This window comes from Aspergillus pseudotamarii (genome assembly GCF_009193445.1).
Source record: "Aspergillus pseudotamarii strain CBS 117625 unplaced genomic scaffold BDV38scaffold_37, whole genome shotgun sequence".
Lineage (NCBI taxonomy): Eukaryota > Fungi > Ascomycota > Eurotiomycetes > Eurotiales > Aspergillaceae > Aspergillus > Aspergillus pseudotamarii.
This window is the reverse complement of record NW_022475051.1, coordinates 213,779-234,268: the sequence shown is the minus strand read 5'-3', so window position 1 is coordinate 234,268 and position 20,490 is coordinate 213,779. Positions and strand designations below refer to the sequence as shown.

The window sequence follows — 20,490 nt, the reverse complement described above, 5'->3', positions numbered from 1 at the left end:
AAAGCGGGTTGCTGTATCATGGAGTAGGGTATACCAGGTCTGATCTATTGACATAAATATATAATGCTATATGAGTGCTATGGTACTAGGACCTGATCAAATTCCCTATACAGGGCACACTAGGTAAACTACTGTAGATTCTACTACCACAGACAATCCAACTAATTCTAGTAAGTACTACACTCTACATCCCAACATCACTACCAGTTTTACTGGCCCTTGGTTCCTGATCACGAGTCATACAAACAAACCATAAGAATATGATTGGCCAATGGAACCCCCGAGCACACCCCCGCAAACCAAGCAAACCAAGCAAACCAAACAAACCCCTCTCCTCCGCTCACGGAAAGATATACCCAAAGCGACCGGTCAGGTGTCATCATCAGCAAACGCAAACAACCCTAACCATCGCAATCCAATCCATGAACGCCATTAACACCTCAAACCAGATGTACGCACACACCTCCCGACCCTCTTGAATCCCTCTCCCGCCGCCCTTCCATCAAACAACCACCACCCCGGGGAAGGCAAGACCTGCCATTCCATGGCTTCGTCATCACCGGACACAACGCTCCCATTCCTCCAATTCCCCCCGGAAGTCCGCCTCTCCATCTACCAGTACCTCATCCCGGACCTCCCGATCCGCAATTTCTCGCTGCTCCGCGATCGCTCGAAGACAATCCACCTCCGACACGATGGCTCGCGTTGCTGTCCGGCGATTCTGCGCGCAAACCACCAGATCTACGCCGAGGTGATCCAGGAATGGTACGGGTCGACGTCCTACGAAGTGGTCCTGGATACGAAATACATCTTGTTCTGTGGGAAGGTTATTCCGCCGTATGTGCCGTTGCCGTCGACGATTCAGTGGGTCCAGTCCATGCGACTGTGTTTGTCGATCCAGGGGACACCGCGGCATATACATAGTCAGTCGACGTTGGAGCATCTACTGGGGTTCCAGGATCGGTTGACGACGCTGGCGGTTGCGTTGTCGGATAAGGGGTATCGGAAGCTGAGTCGGCTGCAGATCGATATCGGGGTGAATATTCCGCTCTTGTTGAGTTTGAGTAAGACGCCGAGTGAGTTGTTGGAGTTGTTGAATTGGAATCTTCTCCCGCTGAGGGAGAATGTTCGGGATGTGCCTGATGTGCGGTGGGAGTTGCAGGAGCAGAGTTATGGGATTCAGAGTGAGGAGTTTCAGCGGTCGTATGCGGGTATGAAGTCGATTATGTGTGCTTTTTTGCAGGATATGAGGTTGGATATGTTGGAGAGGCCGGATGGGTGATGGTTGGTCATTGCTTGCTGTCTTTTCAAGCTGACTAGGTATATGGGGATTGGTGGTGCTTCCATCTTGTACTGGTGAGCTTGTGCGATTGGTCTGTAATTGCGTTGGTGTATGACTCGTTGGTCCTTGGGGCTTGAGGAGGCGAAGGGGGATTCTCTTATACTACGTGTATATTTAAATATGCGCGCGACGTCATGGCATTGTTGCCGAACCCGTTCATCATCGATTGGCTCGATGAGGAAGGAAATGGGAGTGGATTGCCAAGTGATCGGTGGGTCGTCTCCACTCACTAGAGCTTTTCACAGTCCAGGTCCGGTATCGGTAGTTGAGCGCCCATCTTTTTGTTGCTGAGCAGAGACTCGGGTGGCTGGTGGGTGGCAGGTATGACAACCTCCGGGGTCTATTGAGACAATTGCTTAATTGTGCAGGTTTAGGATCCAGAACGACAAAAGATTTAACTTGGACGTTTAATGTTACATATTAAATTTCATGCCCTAAATATTTTAGACTATCATGATAATCGTCACATGACATCACTTTTTAGTTAAAAGAAAAATGAAGAATATCCAAGCGTGGGAGGGGGAATCTAAGCCCGGCTAAGGTTCTCGCCCTCCTCAGCCTTCTGCAGACCGTACTTCTTGAGACTGTTATGGCGTTAGCGCGGGAGAGCTATGGGACAGGGTATAAAGAAAGACATACCGGATGGAGCTGATGGAAATGAAGCCAGTGGTGTCGGTAGGCTCGAAGTCCTCGAGCGAGTCCATGGAAGCCTCCTCGGCATCGTACAGCTTCTCGGTGCTGCTGGAGCGACCAAGGATGTAAGGGTTGCCCTTGTAGAGGCGCACACGGACCTCACCGTTGACGCGCTTCTGACTGAACTTAAGACTGTTCTCGATGAACTCACGCTCGGGGCTGAAGTAGTAGCCGTTGTAGAGCTGGATGGACCAGTTGTGGGTGACGAACTGATCGCGGAGAGCGCGGACCTGGCCGTCCAGGACGAGACCTTCAAGGTCAAGGTGGGCAGCACGGAGGATAGTCATAGCAGGGGCTAGAACATGGTTAGCTAGAGGGTAGAGTGTGACGGGGTGAGCTGAAGTAATGCATACAGTCATAGCAGCCACGGCTCTTGAGACCGATGAAACGGTTCTCAACAATATCGATACGGCCAACACCGTGGGTGTAGCCGAGCTTGTTGAGAGCGTCGAACAGCTCAACGGAGTCAGTGTACTCCTTCTCGGGAGTGACGAGCTTGGTGGGAACACCCTGCTCGAACTGGATGGTGATGTCGGTAGGCTCGTTAGGGGCGTTCAGAGGGTCGGCAGTCATGGTCCACATGTCAGCGGGAGGGGTGTGGTTGGGGTCCTCGAGAACACCGGCCTCGTAACTGCAGTGGGCGGAGTTGGCGTCCATGGACCAGGGCTTGGCCTTGGTGGAGGTAACAGGGATGCCGGTCTGAGCGGCATAGTCGAGGAGATCGTTACGGCCAGCGAAACGCTTGAAGAACTTGGGATCACGCCAAGGAGCGATGATCTTGATGGAGGGCTGGATGGCATAGAATGCCAATTCGAAACGGACCTGGTCGTTACCCTTGCCGGTAGCACCGTGGCTGACGAATTGGCAGCCTTCGCGCTGAGCGACACGCATCTGGGCGCGAGCGATGACGGGACGGGCCAAGCTAGTTCCCAGGAGATAGCGACCCTCGTAGATGGCATTGCACTCTGTATCACAGGTTATTATTCAACGCCCCATGCCTACGAAACGCATTTTGGTCGACTTACGGATGGCAGGGAAGCAGAGCTCTTCGACGAACTCCCGGCGCAGATCCTCAATCACCATCTTCTTGGCACCGATCTTGAGGGCCTTCGCCTCAACAGCGGCCCAGTCTTCCTCCTGACCGACATTGCCGAGGAAGCAGACAACCTCGTAGCCCTCCTCTGTTGCTCATTGTTAGCGGCCATTGGATAAACGGATGGGAATTGGGGAGTTGTACCGATCAACCAGCGAAGAATACAGCTGGTATCCAGACCGCCTGTTCAAAGTCCGCCAGTGTTAGCGACATAATCTTCCGGTCAATTGTTTTACTACGGAGGGATTAGTATACCAGAGTAGGCAAGACAGACACGGGGCTTCTCGGTAGCCATTGTGAATGAAGGAAGAATTATAAAGGGAAGGGTAGAGCGATGGTGGATGGGCAAGGAATCGGGAGGTTGTTTTTTCTCTTTGAATTGGGAGTAAAAGAAAAGAAGTTGTGGTCGACGATCAATTAAATTTAATTCAACAAAAGCGACAATCCATTGAGTCACGGGGGGTTGAGTCATCTGACTGGGGCAAGCGATATGTTGGTATCGGAGGGGCTACTCCGGATCGGGGTTAACCCGGCCCATGATTGGCAGCGGATATTATGTAACAGGAAGTGAGCATACCCACCAATCGCATGCTTCCGATAAAGAAAGCGGAACCACATAGTCACGTGTAAATACCCCGCATTGCCGTTTTGAGGATTCTTCTTATATAATAGCTCGACCATGCCCTATCAAACTAGTGCTATACTACTGACGATATGCAGTCGTCAGCTTGTTTGCTTTTGCAAGTCTCGCATACGCATTGTGACTATCCATGCACCTGGGAGAATCTTCCTCGTCAAGTGGTCCACTTCCACTTGTAGAATTCCAGACCGTTGTCATGGCTATTATAAGAGTGAATCTGCAAGTGCAAGAGACATGAATGAGACCCCCGGACAGTCCCATCCAAGGACTAAGAGCATCCGGTATCTCCCCCTGTCATGTACAGAAAGCAACAAAGGCAAAGGTCTCGGCAAGCCTCATAGTAAGAGCCCTGAAAAGAATGCCGGTACGGATCAAAGAGCTTGTCGCTTCTTATATTTTAACAACTGATGTCGCCTCCCTACCCTCATCGGGATGACTGAGACTTGAGAATGAGCGATTGTTCATCTTTGGCGCTGGGGTACTATGGTACTCAATTCCGAGATGGTGCGGAAATCTGGTCCGAGGAGATAGTGAAAACAACTGCCCCTTGTCCGAATATGAGACACGTAGCTTTGGTCAGATCTAGACCGATGTTCTCCGAGGGACTGACGTGGACATCCAAGTCCTTGCAGATTTCCATGAGCAATGACAGACACCAAATAGCAACAGATCCCAGTCCCTGTAAGCTTGGCGTAGCGGGCCAAGACTTCATCGTGACCATTTTACAACGATAAATTTATATTGGAGCATTCATGTCCTTCGTTTTGTCAGGATAGCCCGCAGATCTGTGAGAGTCGGCATCATCTGCATGCTGTTGTAACGGAGTCATGGGCTATATGTAAGGAGTAGGTTGTCGGCAAGCTTACTTCCTCACTACCAGCCCTGATCTCAATGGTCCCTTTGCATGACTCTGGCAGTGTTTGGAAACCGTTGACGCTATCTTATTTACCTGACTCTTAACATATCACATTGACTACCCACCCTTTTGCACGTCTACTCTGCTAGAACCCTGATGTCCTGCTTTGTGCCGATATGTGAAAACGGTAACAAACAGAAAGGCAATTGTCCCGGCAGTGAGGCACGGAGAGGCTCTATGAATAGATGGAGCAAATCCAATGGAAGAAGCTGAGATTCCGGCAAAAGATCTTCCTATAAGCCTCGTGTTCGGCAAATAGAGCTCTCCGGAGGGAGGATCAAAGCCGTCTGAACGCCATTCGGAGAATGGTAACCCCCCATCCGTACGTAAGATGACTATGTCAAGTGCGGCACATACCCAGCGGTACCCTGTTCATCAGTGAATGCAGTAAGTGACGCCAGTGCAGTCAGGTAGTGAGGTGACCAAAAGAATGGAACGTGGCATTGTCAGTTGTACACTACTTAATTGATGAGTAGGTTCGCCCTGGTCTCGACATCGTCTATGGTCGAGCTTTTACGTACCAAAAAGTTCTCATACCTTCCATTACAATGACTTCACACGAGCGTCCACATATCATATTTGGCACTGCGGCCTTTGGAACTGGATCACCTCTGGCCAAAATTCAAGATGAGGAAACTGCAGTGCCGATTATTGCCACCCTCCAAGCTAGAAATGTGACCGATGTGGATACAGCTCGCGCATATCCCGTGGGCTCTCCAGGGGCAGCAGAAAGACTTCTTGGTGAGTTAGGAGTTCCTACCTGGGCCAACCTCTCGACCAAGGTCAATTCTTGGGCGCCTGGCACCCACACTGCGGAACGAATCCAGCAAAGCGTGGCGGAGTCGTTCGAAGCATTGAAGACGGACAAGGTGGACATCATGTATCTGCATTCACCGGACCGCCTTACTCCGTTCGAGGAGACATGCCGAGCCATGGATGCTGAATACCGCAAAGGAAAGTTTGCCCGTTTTGGCATCAGTAACTACAAAGCAGATGAAGTCGAGGAGATCGTGACGATCTGTGAGAAGCACGGCTTTGTCAAGCCTAGTGTGTATCAAGGCCGATACAATCCTGTCATCCGATCTGGGGAAACGCATTTGTTTCCTGTCCTTAGACGCCATGGGATTAGCTTCTATGCATATAGGTATGAGTTATCTTCTCTATCAGTGGGGATTCCTTAATAAAACACTAAATTCACGTTTTACTCTTAGTCCAGCTGCCGTGGGTCTTTTCACAGGAAAACTCTCGCAGGACCCGAGCCAACTTGTCGGATCCCGATGGGATGGCAGTGTAAGTCTGTCTTAGTGCTATGCCAGATAGCTATAATTGACATAGAGACCATGCTGTGTAGACTGCCTCGGGAAAGATCTATCATGACGCTTATTACAAACCGGCAGTGATTGCGGCAGCTCAGAGAGTAGCAGATGCAGGTGCAGCAGCTGGAGTTAGTGGACATGAACTAGCATTGCGGTGGACGGTCTACCACTCGGCATTGAGCCATGAACACGGGGATGCGGTGCTTATCGGCGCGTCAAGTTTGGCACAGCTGATTCAAAATCTTGATGCCGTCGACGCGGGTCCCTTGAATGAAGAACTGGCGAAGTTGGTCAGCAACGTGGGAGATCTTGTCGTGGATGAAGCAGCTGCATACCACGTTTAATTATGGTACCACCTCCCCGGGGGGTGTCGATTGTGGTAATAACCATCTTAGCAAAACCAGGGAGATAGGAAAAGGAAAAAGAAAGAAAGAAAGGAACTTTGGTTAGTTCATTGAGCTATCCACCTAGTACACTATAGAAAATGGGCCTTTAGAAAACATAGAGTCCTATGCACAATCTGTGAAGTATTATATGTGAATCGCACTCGACCAAAATGCCATGACATCAAAGGTTGCGCCTTGAACACTTTTATCCCCGAACATTATATGGTCAGTAAATCTAGGGCAGGTACGTATATATCTGCCTACTATATTCCACGGATACGAATGACCTTCTAAGAACATCCAGGTAAGTTCTTTATATATGATAGTTTTGAAGATCATTACTTCAAGCGATCAAAGCAAAGCCGGATATTTCTTAAAACGAGATAGGCAAATTGTGTCATGTTCTCGTTAGCTGTTGTCGCCATACTGTCATATTAATTCTCATACCTCGCTTACATCTGAAATATACTCTCTCTCGCTCGAGGCTGCGGGAGGCCGCGGGTAGAAAGCACGGTAGGTGAAAAAGGAGAGGGGAAGAACTAGTGTTCGCGGGGGCCGACGGTCGATCCTACGGTTCTATGCCGTGGGACATTATAGAGCCATTGTTATCACTATAAAAGTGCAGATTATGATTGCATGATAGGCTCCAATATATGACGTCCAACGCTAGTAAGAGGGAGGCAAACTAGACTCAGAGAGAAGGAGCCGACTAATTTAGCTTGACTCAAGACCAAGTGAGAGTTACATGAGAAAGAGAGAGAGAATTGGCACGAATTCAATGTACCACCGCAGGCTCTTGACATCATGAACAACAGCGACGGCTATCATAATCTAAGCATACTAAATGATTTTACAAAAGTCAGAAGCTGAGGGGGGAGGAAACTTTCTAACCGAGTAGGTAACGTGCAACGAGAGAAGAAACGACTAAGGGCTAGACCAACAGACCATGATGTGCCACAATATATCCGACTCCAGGGTTATTGGTTCTCAAAAGAGGGGGGATCATTTGTTAGTCGGGCCGGACCGATACTGAGAGGGGGTCTATTAATGAATTGATATTAATATACATAAATATATTGAGGAGTGGGGCAGAAATGACCAGATGAGAGGTTAATCTAAGTCGTGATTCGAGCCATTGGTGGTGATATGAAGATGGCTCTCTATCTAATTGGCATCCAGTATCTCCGTGCAGTAAGCACAAGCACCGTCATTCCTCACGACACTTTTGCCGAAAACCCTTGCACGGATTTGAATCATGCATTAGTGCGGGTCTTGGTTATAGCCAGAGTAAACAAGCACTACTGATGAGAGTGCCAAGTTACGCTGCCCCACCGGAATGAAGGCTTAACAATAACTCATTTAAATTCTTATCTCTCCTCAATCATTCCAGTCACTGGCCGGGCTGTAGGCGTGGTCTGATTGGAGGTAGCGAATGGCATCACAGACGCTATCTGTAACTTACTAGTTTAGCATGTATTGTGCAAATCTGCGCGCTCGCAAAAGCGACTGCGCTAGTGGAAGTAGTCTGAAGATTTATCTTATGGTCAAGGCGGAGACCTAATGATCTTACTGAGTCTCAGCATATTATTATTTCAGTTATACAGCGACGAGATTCAGTAATGCGTCCAAGGTGTTCCCTGCAAATTGCTCTTCTATCGATTAATCAAAACAAAAGAAATACAAAAAGACCGTAGTGAGTTATACCACCGGGGACAGTGTTCGCCTAAGACATGCCGAATGTCGCGAGACCGCTAATGGCAACTAAGAAACATAGCTTCATACTAAATGTCTCTCCTGAGCACGTCCGTTTAAGTCTCAAATTTAGCCGTCGGAATCCGATGCAACTTGTCATCTTTCCTCGGTCTGTTTCCATTTCCCCTACTGCGACAACTTGCACATCGATAGTGCTACCATGTTGCAATCTATTGGGGGAATGATCCTGCATGGTGTGATCTAGACAGAGTCAACTAAATGAGAATAGAACATGGAGCAGAAAATGATAAATACCCCCATCGGCGCCGTGAATATTCGCCATCATCTCAATCACCACAGCTCTCTGGTCTCTACAGTTCCTTCGGACTCCCACAGTCAAACAACAACCCGCAATCATTCAAGATGAAGTTCACTACTGCTATTGCTACTGCAATCCTTGCTGGCACCGCACTCGCTGCCCCTGAACGCGGCCTCGCAGCTCGTGTCAAAGCTCGTGGAGCTGCCGCTCGGGGCTCTCGCCCTCTCCAGACCGTTCAGGAACCCGCAGGCGTGACCAACAAGACAAATGTTCAGTACAGTTCCAACTGGTCTGGTGCTGTTCAGGAGAACCCTCCCTCCGCCGCGGCCACCTACACCGCAGTTACCGGTACCTTCACGGTCCCTGAGCCCACTGGTGGATCCGGTAGTTCTTCCGCCTCGGCGTGGGTTGGTATCGATGGTGACACCTACAGCGAGGCTATCCTCCAGACCGGTGTCGACTTTACTGTAACGGATGGCCAGGCCTCCTTCGATGCCTGGTACGAGTGGCTGCCCGACTATGCTCATGACTTCACCGGCATCGACATCTCAGCAGGTGATGTGATTGTTGCTATCGTCGAGTCGCACTCCTCTACCAGTGGAGTTGCCATTATCGAGAATCAAAGCACTGGCCAGAAGGTCTCTAAAGAGCTTAGTTCCTCTTCACCCCTCGGCGGGATCAATGCTGAGTGGATCGTCGAAGGTAAGCCATTCTTGCTCTGGATACAACTCTGCTTCGGGAACTCTGCGTGACCAGCTAACGAACAATTTTAGATTTCGAGCAAGGCGGCTCCCTGGTTGACCTGGTTGACTTTGGCACCGTTACCTTCACTGGTGCCGAAGCAAAGGCTGCCGGTGGTCAGACTGTTGGTCTGACCGGTGCCACTGTCATTGACATCGCCCAGGGCAGTAAGGTTGTGACCGATGTGACCATTGACAGCGACTCTGAGGTTACTATTCGCTACGTCTAAGCTATTCAGATTAAGTTGCCTCTGAGAGCTTGTGAGCTATTGTTGAGGAGTCATACCGTGACTTTCACCTTGAATTCGTTGGAGGTTGGTTGAGGAACAGAGATAAGAAAGGTGACACTGCGAGGCAGAAATGCAGACTGGATTTGCTATTATGCGGATATTCTTGACTTTGAGTTACAAATTTTGTCGAGGACTGGGTAGATGTCTCAAAATGAAAGATCATGATCCTCCCTATACCCTTCGCTGTAGATCCCTCTGTTCTGTCACTGGAACAAAAGCATGACTAGAGAAGCGTATCTTCAAACTCTATCACTAACAGGGCTGAAAAGGAATAATGTCCCCTTCGGATGAGAGTGGGTTACTGAAGCCTTGTGGGGATGGCTTCATTACCAGTTGCTGCCATTCGCATCTTGAGGGCTCCTGATCATGTTTGCAACTCTGACTACTACGATTGATGCTGTTCATGTACTGATTTCGGCGTTCCCTCCTACCTCTCTTTTGGAAAACTTGCTGGTAGAGCTCAGAATGATCGGCAGCAATTAATTAGAGAATACGAGCTCCCAAAGCTTCGCAGACATGATGACTAACCTCAGGCACCAACCCTTGCTGCCTACGAGGAACTCCCAATTTGAGAGCAAAAATCACCACACCCAACTGGCGCGATCTCAATCAAAGATAGAATCTAATTTCTCCATACTCCCGCTCAGAATAATTATTTTGCCAGCCAGCCAACGCCATGGGACAGGACCGGGTCATACTTCCCGGCTTCGGCCAGCCCCTGAATGATACTTTACCGACAATCGAAAAGGAGGAGGGCCCGTACAAAGGTCAACGTCGACGATTCCCTCATGCATTGCGCGACAGCTGCTATAGTGTGGGCGTCTCTGTGAGGGAGCGTCGAATGTTGGATTTTATTAATAAGATTACTGATAAGCCAGAGTGGGAGAGAAAGGTCTTCGATGAAGACATTGTGGGCAACTGGAGGAGTGAAGCGTGTGTACACAGCGAAGAGCTCGATGATTACTACCTATCTACTGCCATGTTTGACTATGTGGGTTCTTTTTGGTTGCTGTCCCTGGACTGGAATACCTGTCTAATAATATATAGTGTCTCGAAGAGCTTCGCGACAAAGCGGCTTACTTCAAGGACTCTCAGATGGTGTCTGCGCATGACAGTGAGACTGCAATCGTGAAATCCGATACAGCAGTTTCATCAATCCTGGCTGAGTCGCTCCGCAACAATGTGCGTGTCTTGGAAGACGTCCCGGAGCATTTGAAGGATTGGCATCCCGGATCAGATCAAAAGGTGTTGGATCTGCTTCACCCGTCACTGTTTCCCTTGATTCACGGTCGGTCTCGCGCGTTGCCTTATGGAACTGTGCCGCTGGATGACTGTGCCCGCTTCACTGGAGAGGGCGAGGTGGTTGTCCCAGAATTTGATGGGTACCATATTGTCCAGCGTGAGGACATCTCACTGCCGGAGTGGGGACACTTCCAATGGCTCCCATCCAATGTTGAATTTAACAAAGATGGTACCCCAAAGATTGTCAGTTATATCAACAACCTGCACCCTAGGCAGCACAAAGAGCTCTATGGAACTCTAGAGCTATTTGTAGCAGCTGCAATCCCACTTTGGAATGAGTGCCTTTCCTGGGATCACACTCGGCTGAGGATCGAATTCCAGGGACCATCAGACAAGGACTTTTATATTCCTGATGGAGTTACCTTCACTCCAGATGAGGATGATGTAGAGTCGCCCGAGCAGGTCCGGCCTTACACATTCCAAGAGGCCAATGAACATAAAGATATCAGCGCGACTGATGCCTTTGATGAATGGTTTCGGGAAAACCGAGTTTTCGCTGAGAGAGAACCTGAGCCATTCCGGTCTCGCCAGCAATGGGAGGAGAATGCTGAGCACCGCCCCGTCGACCTGCAAGCGCAGTTTGCTACGCCTGGGATGCAGGTCATCTTCAAGCTCGCAAATATTCACCTGACCCCGGAGGAGCCAGAGTACGACGGCGGTACGTGGCACATTGAAGGGGCGATGAATGAACATATTGTCGCCACAGCTCTATATTATTATGACGAGGAAAATATTACACCTAGTCATCTCGAGTTTCGGCAAGCTATGGATGCGGAGGATTTCACGTATCGCCTTCCTCAGGTACGCAACCAATCTCTATGACCCATATTGAACTATAATGTTGATGGAATCTCCTACAGTATGAGTACGCATCTACGGAAATCTTCTACGGAATTGAAAACGAGGAGGCTGCAGTACAAATACTTGGCAGTGTTCTGACCAAACCTGGTCGACTACTTGCTTTTCCAAATGTCCTACAGCATCGGGTTCAGTCATTCAAACTGGCCGATGCCACAAAGCCCGGTCATCGGAAGATTCTCGCTATGTTCTTGGTGGATCCGTATATACGAATACTCTCCACGGCAAATGTGCCTCCCCAGAGAAAGGATTGGTGGACAGAAGAAGTTCGAAAGGTACCCCCGTTTCGAAGCTTGCCATTGGAACTGTTTAATATGATTATCGACGAAGTCAGAGACTTTCCGCTTAGCTGGGAGGAGGCGGTAGAAGTGAGACAGGCTCTAATGGATGAGCGAGGAGCACTAATTGACTACACCAATGATGAGATAGAAGAGGTATGCCACAACTTACATTGGCTGTATTCAGGCCTACTTGGAAGCTAACTAGCTGCAGTCAACTTTCAGCTTTTGTGAACATTAAACTGGTTGTGCGCTTTTAGAGCGATCTGCTTTTGGACTTATCCCGTATCAGGCCATAGCAATGTCGATCTTATACCACAAAAGTTAATGCAGGTGGATAGCCAACGCGGAGGGAGCATGTTGAATTACTGGTAAAATTATTCCGCGACTTTACGAAATACATGGAAGTTTTGGCCTCCTTCACCTAGAATAGGGAACCCCCGGGGAGGAGTGGATTCTTCTCTGTCATTCACTATAGGAAATATTAATTATTGGCCTGCGTTGTCTGACTCCATGGGAAAAGTCCATAAGAGAAACAAGACGGCGTTGAGGTTCATACAATAGGGTTCACCACAAAAAGCGCTAAGCATGATCGATAGGAGATGGACCAGCACCAATGGGATAGGTGAAGATGTAGTTGGGCCCGTCGGCCATTAAGCCATCACTGCCGGGACGCATCTGAGAGGCAGGCAGCCAGAGCTTCTTGTCCGCTGTCACCCACATCAAGTCCGTCCAGAGAAGAGCGTCATCTTGAACGAGAATGCTGGCACGGCCCTCAGGGGTGACCTTCCAGATGGCGAGGAGGTTGGTGTCGCTGACGTAGATGTTGCCATCGCCATCGATGGTGGTTCCTCCAGTGCTGGGCGTCAGGGCAAAGGGCTCAGCGTAGTCCCCGAGCGAAGCAGCCAGGGTCGCGTTGGTTAGAGTGGCATCAACATATGTGGCCTTGACTCGGTATAGACCACCATTACAAGGTTGATAATACAAGTAAACCCCATCCGGCGATACTTCAATTTGGTCCAGACCGACAGCAAGAGTACTGCCATCGCCGCCATATCCGGGTACCAGTGTCCCGTTGTACATCATCGGATACCAGGCAGAGGCTGAGTCGTCATTTGAAAGGACACGCACGCCGTTCCCAGTTGTCATGTTCAAAACCAATAGGGCGCCGGCCGTATCACTCAAGTATGCAACGTCTCCAGCCGCATTGAAACGGACATCATCAATACCACTGTCGTCTGCCTTGATGTCGTCCAGGTAGTAGATCTTGTCGACGGCATCAGTGGTGAGATTAACACCCACTAGCTTGGTTGAGCCATTGATGCCTTGCGAACCGCCATCGACCAGCCAGTACCGCCCGTCGGGTCCAATCCGCGCGCCGTCAATACTGACGAAGGTCTCCCGAGGGTTTGAACTCGGGTTACTCGCATTGTACGAGTTCCATGCAGCATTCGGATAGAGGACAGTTGTATTGTCACTCAGAAGCTCCACGGCCTGGGGTGGCTCCGTCGTGGAGTACCGCTGTGAGAGAAACTTGCGCCCGTTAGCGGAGATGCTGATGCCCTGGGTCGCGCGTTCAAGTGAGTAGGCCAGCTCAAGGCCAGGTGCATATGCAGATACTAACGGAGCTGTGATGCTCAAAAGAGAGGTAAACAAAAGACCAGACATGGTAGGAATGATAAATGCTAATGTGTTTCCGTCTCCCAGATATGGCTTGGAAGACCGGAGCAGGGGATGGAATTTATACAAACTTCCTCCTTTTCTCATTTCTGGTCACCGGCATCCGTAACAAGTAATTGTGGCAAGGTGCGGGTTGTTTCTAACGGAGATCAGACGACGACGGGTCATCTTCTTGACTCTCGGGCATAGTGATCTCGATATGCTTGCGTACGAAGAATTCTCGGGTTCTCCACATTTGCCTCATTTAACCATTTATTAAAGTATTGATGCCGCAAGCTAAAGCAGGAAACCATTGTCTATTACGCAATACGCCCAATGCCAAGGTTACTTCTCGGGCATATGGTCCATGATAAGTATTTAAAGTGCTTGCTGATCTTCGTGATCTGGTCCAGGCCTCGGCGTTTAGGGTCCACCGTACGGGCGAGATTAACGAAACAGGACTAGCCTCCGCTACGTGTGAATATCAATCTACTCTATTTGGCTGTCGGAGTGCATCTGGTTCATCCCAGGGGCCAGAAGACAAAGCATGCATCCTCCTGTCTATCTGTGTGTATGCTATAGGGTTTTAGAACTCCACTTAACTGTAGTCGCGTGATTAACATCTCGTTATGCTATCAGTAGCCCTATACAAGTGTCTATGAAACTGCCGGTGTTCTGCTATTCACTTCCCAAGTATGACGTGGACATTATTGTTGATATTTGTCTTTCCTCTGGAAGATTTGTGGATGGTAGACCTGTTCTGGTACGTTGACACGAATCGGTAGAAAGATTCAAGGCCGACAATCGGAGGAAAGTCAATCAAATGACGGTCATGACGAAAGCATCTAGGGTACTTTCGTTTATTGCAACCCACGTGCTGCTCACTTTTGCGATTAAACCAGACTAATATAGCCAGTGAAGAAGCCATGTGCCCATCCTTAAGTTCACACCAATAACAAGCAGCTGTCGAGCACTGGCAATGGACCGCGATAATTGCTGTTTACATCCGCCGAATTATGGTCTCGTTGGTATTTCGCTCGAAATTCGGGGTTCCCAAGTCCACCCACCACTTGAACAGCAATGAATCGCATATTAATTTGAACCATGGAGTGTATTGCAGACCTGGCGTGGCGAACATGTTCCTGAGGTCCTCAGGTGACACCCAGCGAACGTCTTGCACCTCGTTTCGATTAACCGCAAGGTCTACATCTGCTTGAATGAAAAGAATGTAGTCCACTATACGTTGTTAATATGCATGTCCCGTATACAGAGGGAAGATGATAGTACTGACTCTCATGCTCGCCCCACTTTCCATCACTTGGTGCCTTATAATGCACACGGGTCAAAAATTGAAAATCCTCAAGTGGGACTTGTTCAGGCCTGATGCCCAGCTCCTGCCCCAATTTCCTCCGTGCCGCCCTTTTTACTCCTAATATCGCACTCCCGAAGTCCGTACCTCTCTCGTCGGGAATATCAAGGGGATGAGAACAGCAAGTGTTCGTCCACATCATGGGGAAGGTAACCTTCTTATCGGCACGCTGTTGCAATAGTAACCGCCCCTTGGAGTCAAACAGGAAACAGGAAAATGCGCGATGTAGAAGTCCTTTATCGATGTTCGTCATGAGGTGACCTGGGAGGTAGTTAGGATTCTGGACACTGTCGTTGAAGAGTCCCTCACAGGGTGCACTTGCAGACTCTTTTGCTGACCCGTCCAATCGGCTCGTCGTCGACATCTAGAACGATACAAACTTCATCCATCATTCGTACCTGTTCTTCATCGTAGCCTTCGAAGTCCCCGCTTTCGGCTGCTGATACGCCACAACTTGCTGGGGACACCACGGACAGGGCTTCGACATCTGGAAAGAGCTCGCGGACATTTTCTGCAGTGATGGCAGGGCTACCTATGTCGATGGGGCCCATTTTGAATAGTAATCTCAACTTGGTGGTAATGGTACTTGGTTCAGGAGTTGACCTCGAGCTTTGTAGCAAAATAGCGGTCAAATTCAGGGGAAATCATGAGTGGGGGGAACTAAATGGGATTCATCCAGGGTGTCAATTAGAGAGGCCATTCGCAAAGCGTGGAATACTTATACAGAAATACGAAACACTGTCTGTTTTTGTATGATCTCTACGCATTCATTATAGACAAATCAACGCAATGAGAATTGCCCTCATAAGCAAAACCCGAGGTTGGGTTTCGACGTTACGAGCAAATGTCGAACTGTTCTGGAATATCTGCCGATCCTCGGAAGATCGACCGGGAAATAGGCCGAATACCGCTGTTTGGTCAGTATGCTGAAGTAGTATATTGAACCAAAGCCCTGGTTTCGGTGAACGACTTAAGAATAGACAGCGACACTATCTGTCGACTTGCAGTTTCAATATAAACACAATTTCCTCGGTAATTAGAGCATCCACCCGTTTCACTGCCCGTGCAACTATCAACCGCCAACCATCGACAGTATCCGTCCACGTGAAGATGTCGACAAGCGCCAACAACTCACTTCAACTCAACACTACTCGCACATATGATTTGATTGTCCAGCCCTCCGATCTTGCAAGTGGTATATCCTCCAACGCAGAACTTGACAGATTCCCTCGAGTCCTCGCAACATCCCGCATGATAGCATTCATGGAAATTGCCGCTGCTCGAGTTCTTCAACCGTTGCTCAGCCCTGATCAGCTGTCCGTGGGCACTAGCATCAACATCACGCACTCGGCGCCTACACCCGTCGGGGCTAAGGTGACCGCCGAGGCAAAGTACATTGGTCAGAAGGGAAAGCTTTATCAGTTCGAAGTCATTGCCAACGATGAGGTGGGAGAGATAGGGCGCGGAAGTCACGAGAGGGCTATTGTGGAAATAGCGCGCTTGGAAAACGGCGCGAAGAAGAGGGGGGCATCTCAGTGATCAAGGCTATTAGAAGGATTAGGTGACTTGTTTTCTGTAGTCAAAGTCTCTCTCGTGGGATGGTACATATCGACATAGGTGGTGTTTCGTGAGCGGTATTTAACCGTGGCTCCGCCGGACATCACCGCAACTGTGATAGATCCAACCTGCCTTCCTAAAGGAAGTTTATAATACAAGTTTTTAAACTACTAAAAGAAAGCAACATGATGGCTGGGGTGCTATCATATTCGAGGAGGATAGTGATGACTGGGCCAAAGGCTCTGTACAGAGATTTCCTGTAATGGGATGAGAAGGTCCACAAAGACGAGGTTTCTGTGTACGCTAGGCGTATGGACTGTTTCCCCAGACTTCCTGTAAGCACCTATGGATGACTGATAACCTTGTTTCTTCGTTGCAGTCGCAAGGTCAGTCGGACTGCTCAAGTAGTGGATCCAAGGACCCTCTGAAATATGTCTAATGTGTGATCCCATAGCTTTGTCAAGTACTCCCTATCGCGATAGTTCCTCATCAACGTCTGGTTCGTCACGTCCTTTCCGTCATAATTAAGCAGATACGAGCCACCACCAGTTTTGCCTGTCGATGCTACTGCGACCCCAACACCATCAGCTGACATTTCTCTCGCGCTAATTGCGGGCGGATAAGCAGTGGATGTGGCAATGAAGACATTGCGCTCCCCGCTCTCCTTCTCCGATATCGACATCAGCTTGGTCACAAGGCCAATCATCGACCCTAGTATGTATCCAAAGCTCGACTTCATCAAGGGTGTCTGTACAGCTCCGGGAAATATGTGAATGAAAGTGACAGAAGGGTGTTTGGCTGCCAGATATTCCATCGCCAATGAGTTCATGGTCGCCCCGTACGTCGCCGCAGTGCCAAAGGAGAACGAGACCTGGAGATCAAAGTTGCTTTCATCGATTTCACCCTCTCTCCCTGCCGCTAGCACACTGACTACTCTGGCAGGAAACTCCGCAGCTTCTAGTTGAGGGAGGAGGTTGTAGATGAATCGCATTCGGGCATAGTAGCGGAGCACGTGGTTGTTGTCGAGCCCTTCCACTGTATCTGCAACACATCAGCCGTGGTTTATTATGGAAGTGTAAGACGATGCACTATTGTTTTCGTACCATTTTTTCGCGCCGCTAAGTGGCCCGGTGTCATGAATAACAGGTCCACCATGCGCTCTTTGCTTTTAATCGCTTGACAGGTGGCATCAACTTCGCGGAGGAGTGATACATCTGACTTAATGAATTCGAATGTTCCATGGGGGTTCAACGTATTAAGCTCTTGTATTATCCGCGAACCGGCTGATCCGTCGCGACCGACGAGGTAGATCGTGGGAGACTCAATTGTCTTCGCTAACTGTTTCGCTGTTGCTTCGCCAATACCACTGGTGCCACCTACAAATACTGCCACAAACTTCGAGCGTCGCCCACGCACGGACTTATTCACTTGACGCGCTCGTTGTAGACTGACCATGATATCGTTGGGGAGGTGTCATGAACCAATACTGACAGAAAGAATACTCAGAGGGCAGATGGACAGAGAGCGAAAGGAAGAAAGGGATAGCAGGCACCACGCGATGCCCCACCAACAAGGCATCAACACAGGGATGAATAAACACTGTGAATATCAACAACCCTTGACGCATATCGACGAATCTGCCCAATGTCCCACTTGCAGAAAATCTCTGAAACAAGGCGTGCATGGTTGCAGATCCATACTAGAGGCCGTTTGTATCTCATGTCCTCTGGTGGACATGACATGCGGGCGCGTCAAGGGGGCCCTTCAGTCGCCCCTTGCTTCTCTATCATGGGAATACATTGGCCGTCTGGCAAATGCTTGTCTGACGCGAAGAATCTCACTGCAAAATACTTCAAGACACTAGGGCCCGATTGTAACACTTGCAGATTGGGTTCCCTTGGCATTATTGTCCAACAAACCGGGTATTAGTGTGTATATTCTAGCTTCTGCCAAGGAGGTACACCTCCAGAGGTGAGAGATGTAAACCGTGTTATCCCATTGATGCCCAACCCCAAGAGGGTATTTCCAGTTTCCTTTGGTAACCCTCGTTCATTACCATGTTTTCAACTCTCCGTGCTTGACGGGTGCGTTCTCTGTCAGCAACGAGTTGGGGATCCGCCCGCCAACTCAGACTATACTGAAACGTCTGCTAGTAGTAACCTACGAGATAAACATTATTCAGTGCATTTTCTAGCTAGTTGGGAATTTGTGATAGTCTAGCAGGTTTTTTGGTCTCTGGATGAACAGTTCGTAATCATTAGACTCTTCACGATATACCACCTAAGTTCTTCGAGTTCCTTTTGATCAGTAGTTTGCGGTATAACCGTTTGTCCAAGGTTAGTCCTGCAAGGATCCGAAATCTTTCTCTCCATTGGCGAGATTAACAGAACTGTCAGTCCATCTAGCTCAAGCAGGAGTTCGGGGTAAGAACTTGGCTGAGCATTTTCGGGCATATGTCATGACAGTCTAAGCACTCATCCAACCAGCGTCTACCGGATGCGATCGCTCCTTTGAATGGAGGGGACGAACTCCTGTTGTGGATTGTTGGGTTCAACGTAGCTTGGTATTGTTAGTATAGGGTAGCAGACTGGTCTCGGATCATTTTCTTTCATCCTCCACAATATCTCCAAGCGGCCAATCGATGTTAAGGCATATCTGGAGCGTTGGTTGAAGAAATGTCATTATATGTTCATGTCCGGCCGGAAGTAGTCGAGAGTACGTACTCGGTTAAGACAGTGTTTGCCAGGAGTTCTCGGCTGGTTTTAATCTATCAAATCAGACTTTCAATCCATTCCGAGTGTCGTGTTATGTTCTCCAGATTGCTAGCATTTCTTAAAGAAACGAAAGAAGACAAGAAGACAAGAAGACACGAAAGTTAGAATGGATATAGATTATAAAAACTAGTATAATTTCAAAGGAGAAAGGGGAGTAAATGATAGAATATCTATAATTAGTGAACTATAAAACTAACATAAATCCAAGAAGAGTAAATAGAGGATGGTGCGAAAATCAACATACTTCCAGATATTTATAATCATGACAGTCAAGTTAATACTTTTTTTAAAAAAAAAAAAATAAAATTAATTAAACAATAATGATTAGAAGTATCAAAATATCATAATGCTAATATATGGGCACCTATTACAAGATCAATATAGGTATATAGAAGCCAGCACAGTAATAAAAGTTCAACCTCCTTTCGCAGCTCTATGGTTTTTTTTCCCTTTTCCTCGCTTGGAAATTTACCTGAAGGAATAGCCGGAGCTTAGTCCGAATAGCACTGAGCAAACAATGCAGAACAATTACTGAATAAAGTTGAGTTGGTATTCAGTCCCCCGTACTACTTAGGTTTAAATTTGGAAAGTTGGGCAGGGCTCCAGGCTTAATACTTTTGGTATATTAATTGCGACTAGAGGGGACTGCAAGGCGAAAGCACGAAATGGAAGCCTCGAATAACATCAACCTCGAGTGGCGAAGTACTCGAAGATTAATGAGCGTATCGACTGGCATGCTTTTATGCACTGTATGAACCACCCCTGCATAATTAGGGCAAAATAGCTGCCAGCTGGTCCACCCCACAGTTTTCATGGCCGGGCTGTTGCTTGACGAGTATAATGATTGGTCTATAAGACCTATATTTAAGTTTAAACTAATCTTAATCTGTCTGTAGTAATCCTTGGCTGCTCAGTCTGCGTTGTGTGGTGTCGCGACGATGCGAGGATGCCTCCTTGCCAGGCCTGAATCAGTACTCATCTCCGGATCAAAGGCCTGTGAATTCGCAGCCTCGGGGGTTAGTTGGAGGGAGGATGGTAGTTGTGGTAGGGACTATCTAACTTTCAAGCCCCCTGACATGAAATCTCATAAAGCCCATCGTACTATGAGCCCAATCCCCACGCAGGGCAAGATCATATTCGGTTGGCCAGAATTTAATCTCAGTTCGGGAAAACCCGCCCAAAGCCCGCTTACCCGCTAACCGCTTTCGATGCAAATTGCGCGACTCACGAGCCCCAAGGACACTAAACATGCAGCTAGGCTCCCCA

General features: G+C 48.7%; 9 protein-coding genes across 9 annotated transcripts; 5 read left to right on the top strand and 4 right to left on the bottom strand.

The window, feature by feature from the left end:
• The first annotated feature begins 255 nt into the window (after positions 1 to 255).
• On the top strand, positions 256 to 1,930 carry BDV38DRAFT_119578 (uncharacterized protein). Its single transcript, XM_032051098.1, has one exon. It carries the CDS (start codon positions 545 to 547, stop codon positions 1,280 to 1,282), a length of 738 nt encoding a protein of 245 aa, XP_031912158.1. The 5' UTR covers positions 256 to 544; the 3' UTR covers positions 1,283 to 1,930.
• BDV38DRAFT_272366 (argininosuccinate synthase) lies at positions 1,869 to 3,423 on the bottom strand (the record flags this gene model as incomplete). Its single annotated transcript, XM_032057476.1, has 6 exons — positions 1,869 to 1,926; positions 1,982 to 2,330; positions 2,389 to 3,000; positions 3,061 to 3,216; positions 3,273 to 3,311; positions 3,384 to 3,423. 6 exons carry the CDS (start codon positions 3,421 to 3,423, stop codon positions 1,869 to 1,871), a joined length of 1,254 nt encoding a protein of 417 aa, XP_031912157.1.
• Positions 3,424 to 4,816: 1,393 nt separating this feature from the next.
• Positions 4,817 to 6,381, top strand: BDV38DRAFT_119583 (aldo/keto reductase family protein). Its single transcript, XM_032051099.1, has 4 exons — positions 4,817 to 5,071; positions 5,161 to 5,828; positions 5,896 to 5,974; positions 6,036 to 6,381. The coding sequence occupies exons 2-4, from the start codon at positions 5,233 to 5,235 to the stop codon at positions 6,342 to 6,344; spliced, it is 984 nt and encodes a 327-aa protein (XP_031912156.1). The 5' UTR covers positions 4,817 to 5,071; positions 5,161 to 5,232; the 3' UTR covers positions 6,345 to 6,381.
• A 2,120-nt stretch (positions 6,382 to 8,501) lies between these two features.
• On the top strand, positions 8,502 to 9,367 carry BDV38DRAFT_294134 (A4/G1 family peptidase; the record flags this gene model as incomplete). Its single annotated transcript, XM_032062431.1, has 2 exons — positions 8,502 to 9,099; positions 9,171 to 9,367. 2 exons carry the CDS (start codon positions 8,502 to 8,504, stop codon positions 9,365 to 9,367), a joined length of 795 nt encoding a protein of 264 aa, XP_031912155.1.
• Positions 9,368 to 10,103: 736 nt separating this feature from the next.
• On the top strand, positions 10,104 to 12,106 carry BDV38DRAFT_284334 (DUF4246 domain-containing protein; the record flags this gene model as incomplete). Its single annotated transcript, XM_032060235.1, has 4 exons — positions 10,104 to 10,418; positions 10,475 to 11,530; positions 11,590 to 12,021; positions 12,080 to 12,106. 4 exons carry the CDS (start codon positions 10,104 to 10,106, stop codon positions 12,104 to 12,106), a joined length of 1,830 nt encoding a protein of 609 aa, XP_031912154.1.
• BDV38DRAFT_294132 (uncharacterized protein) lies at positions 12,033 to 13,533 on the bottom strand (the record flags this gene model as incomplete). The annotated part of the gene is made up of 1 exon (XM_032062430.1): positions 12,033 to 13,533. The coding sequence occupies one exon, from the start codon at positions 13,531 to 13,533 to the stop codon at positions 12,448 to 12,450; it is 1,086 nt and encodes a 361-aa protein (XP_031912153.1). The 3' UTR covers positions 12,033 to 12,447.
• A 935-nt stretch (positions 13,534 to 14,468) lies between these two features.
• BDV38DRAFT_272361 (NUDIX hydrolase domain-like protein) lies at positions 14,469 to 15,444 on the bottom strand (the record flags this gene model as incomplete). The annotated part of the gene is made up of 5 exons (XM_032057475.1): positions 14,469 to 14,520; positions 14,592 to 14,760; positions 14,828 to 15,062; positions 15,104 to 15,127; positions 15,220 to 15,444. 5 exons carry the CDS (start codon positions 15,442 to 15,444, stop codon positions 14,469 to 14,471), a joined length of 705 nt encoding a protein of 234 aa, XP_031912152.1.
• Positions 15,445 to 16,003: 559 nt separating this feature from the next.
• BDV38DRAFT_284331 (thioesterase family protein) lies at positions 16,004 to 16,432 on the top strand (the record flags this gene model as incomplete). The annotated part of the gene is made up of 1 exon (XM_032060234.1): positions 16,004 to 16,432. The coding sequence occupies one exon, from the start codon at positions 16,004 to 16,006 to the stop codon at positions 16,430 to 16,432; it is 429 nt and encodes a 142-aa protein (XP_031912151.1).
• Positions 16,433 to 16,850: 418 nt separating this feature from the next.
• BDV38DRAFT_272360 (uncharacterized protein) lies at positions 16,851 to 17,905 on the bottom strand (the record flags this gene model as incomplete). The annotated part of the gene is made up of 2 exons (XM_032057474.1): positions 16,851 to 17,491; positions 17,554 to 17,905. The coding sequence occupies 2 exons, from the start codon at positions 17,903 to 17,905 to the stop codon at positions 16,851 to 16,853; spliced, it is 993 nt and encodes a 330-aa protein (XP_031912150.1).
• Between the last annotated feature and the right edge of the window lie 2,585 nt (positions 17,906 to 20,490).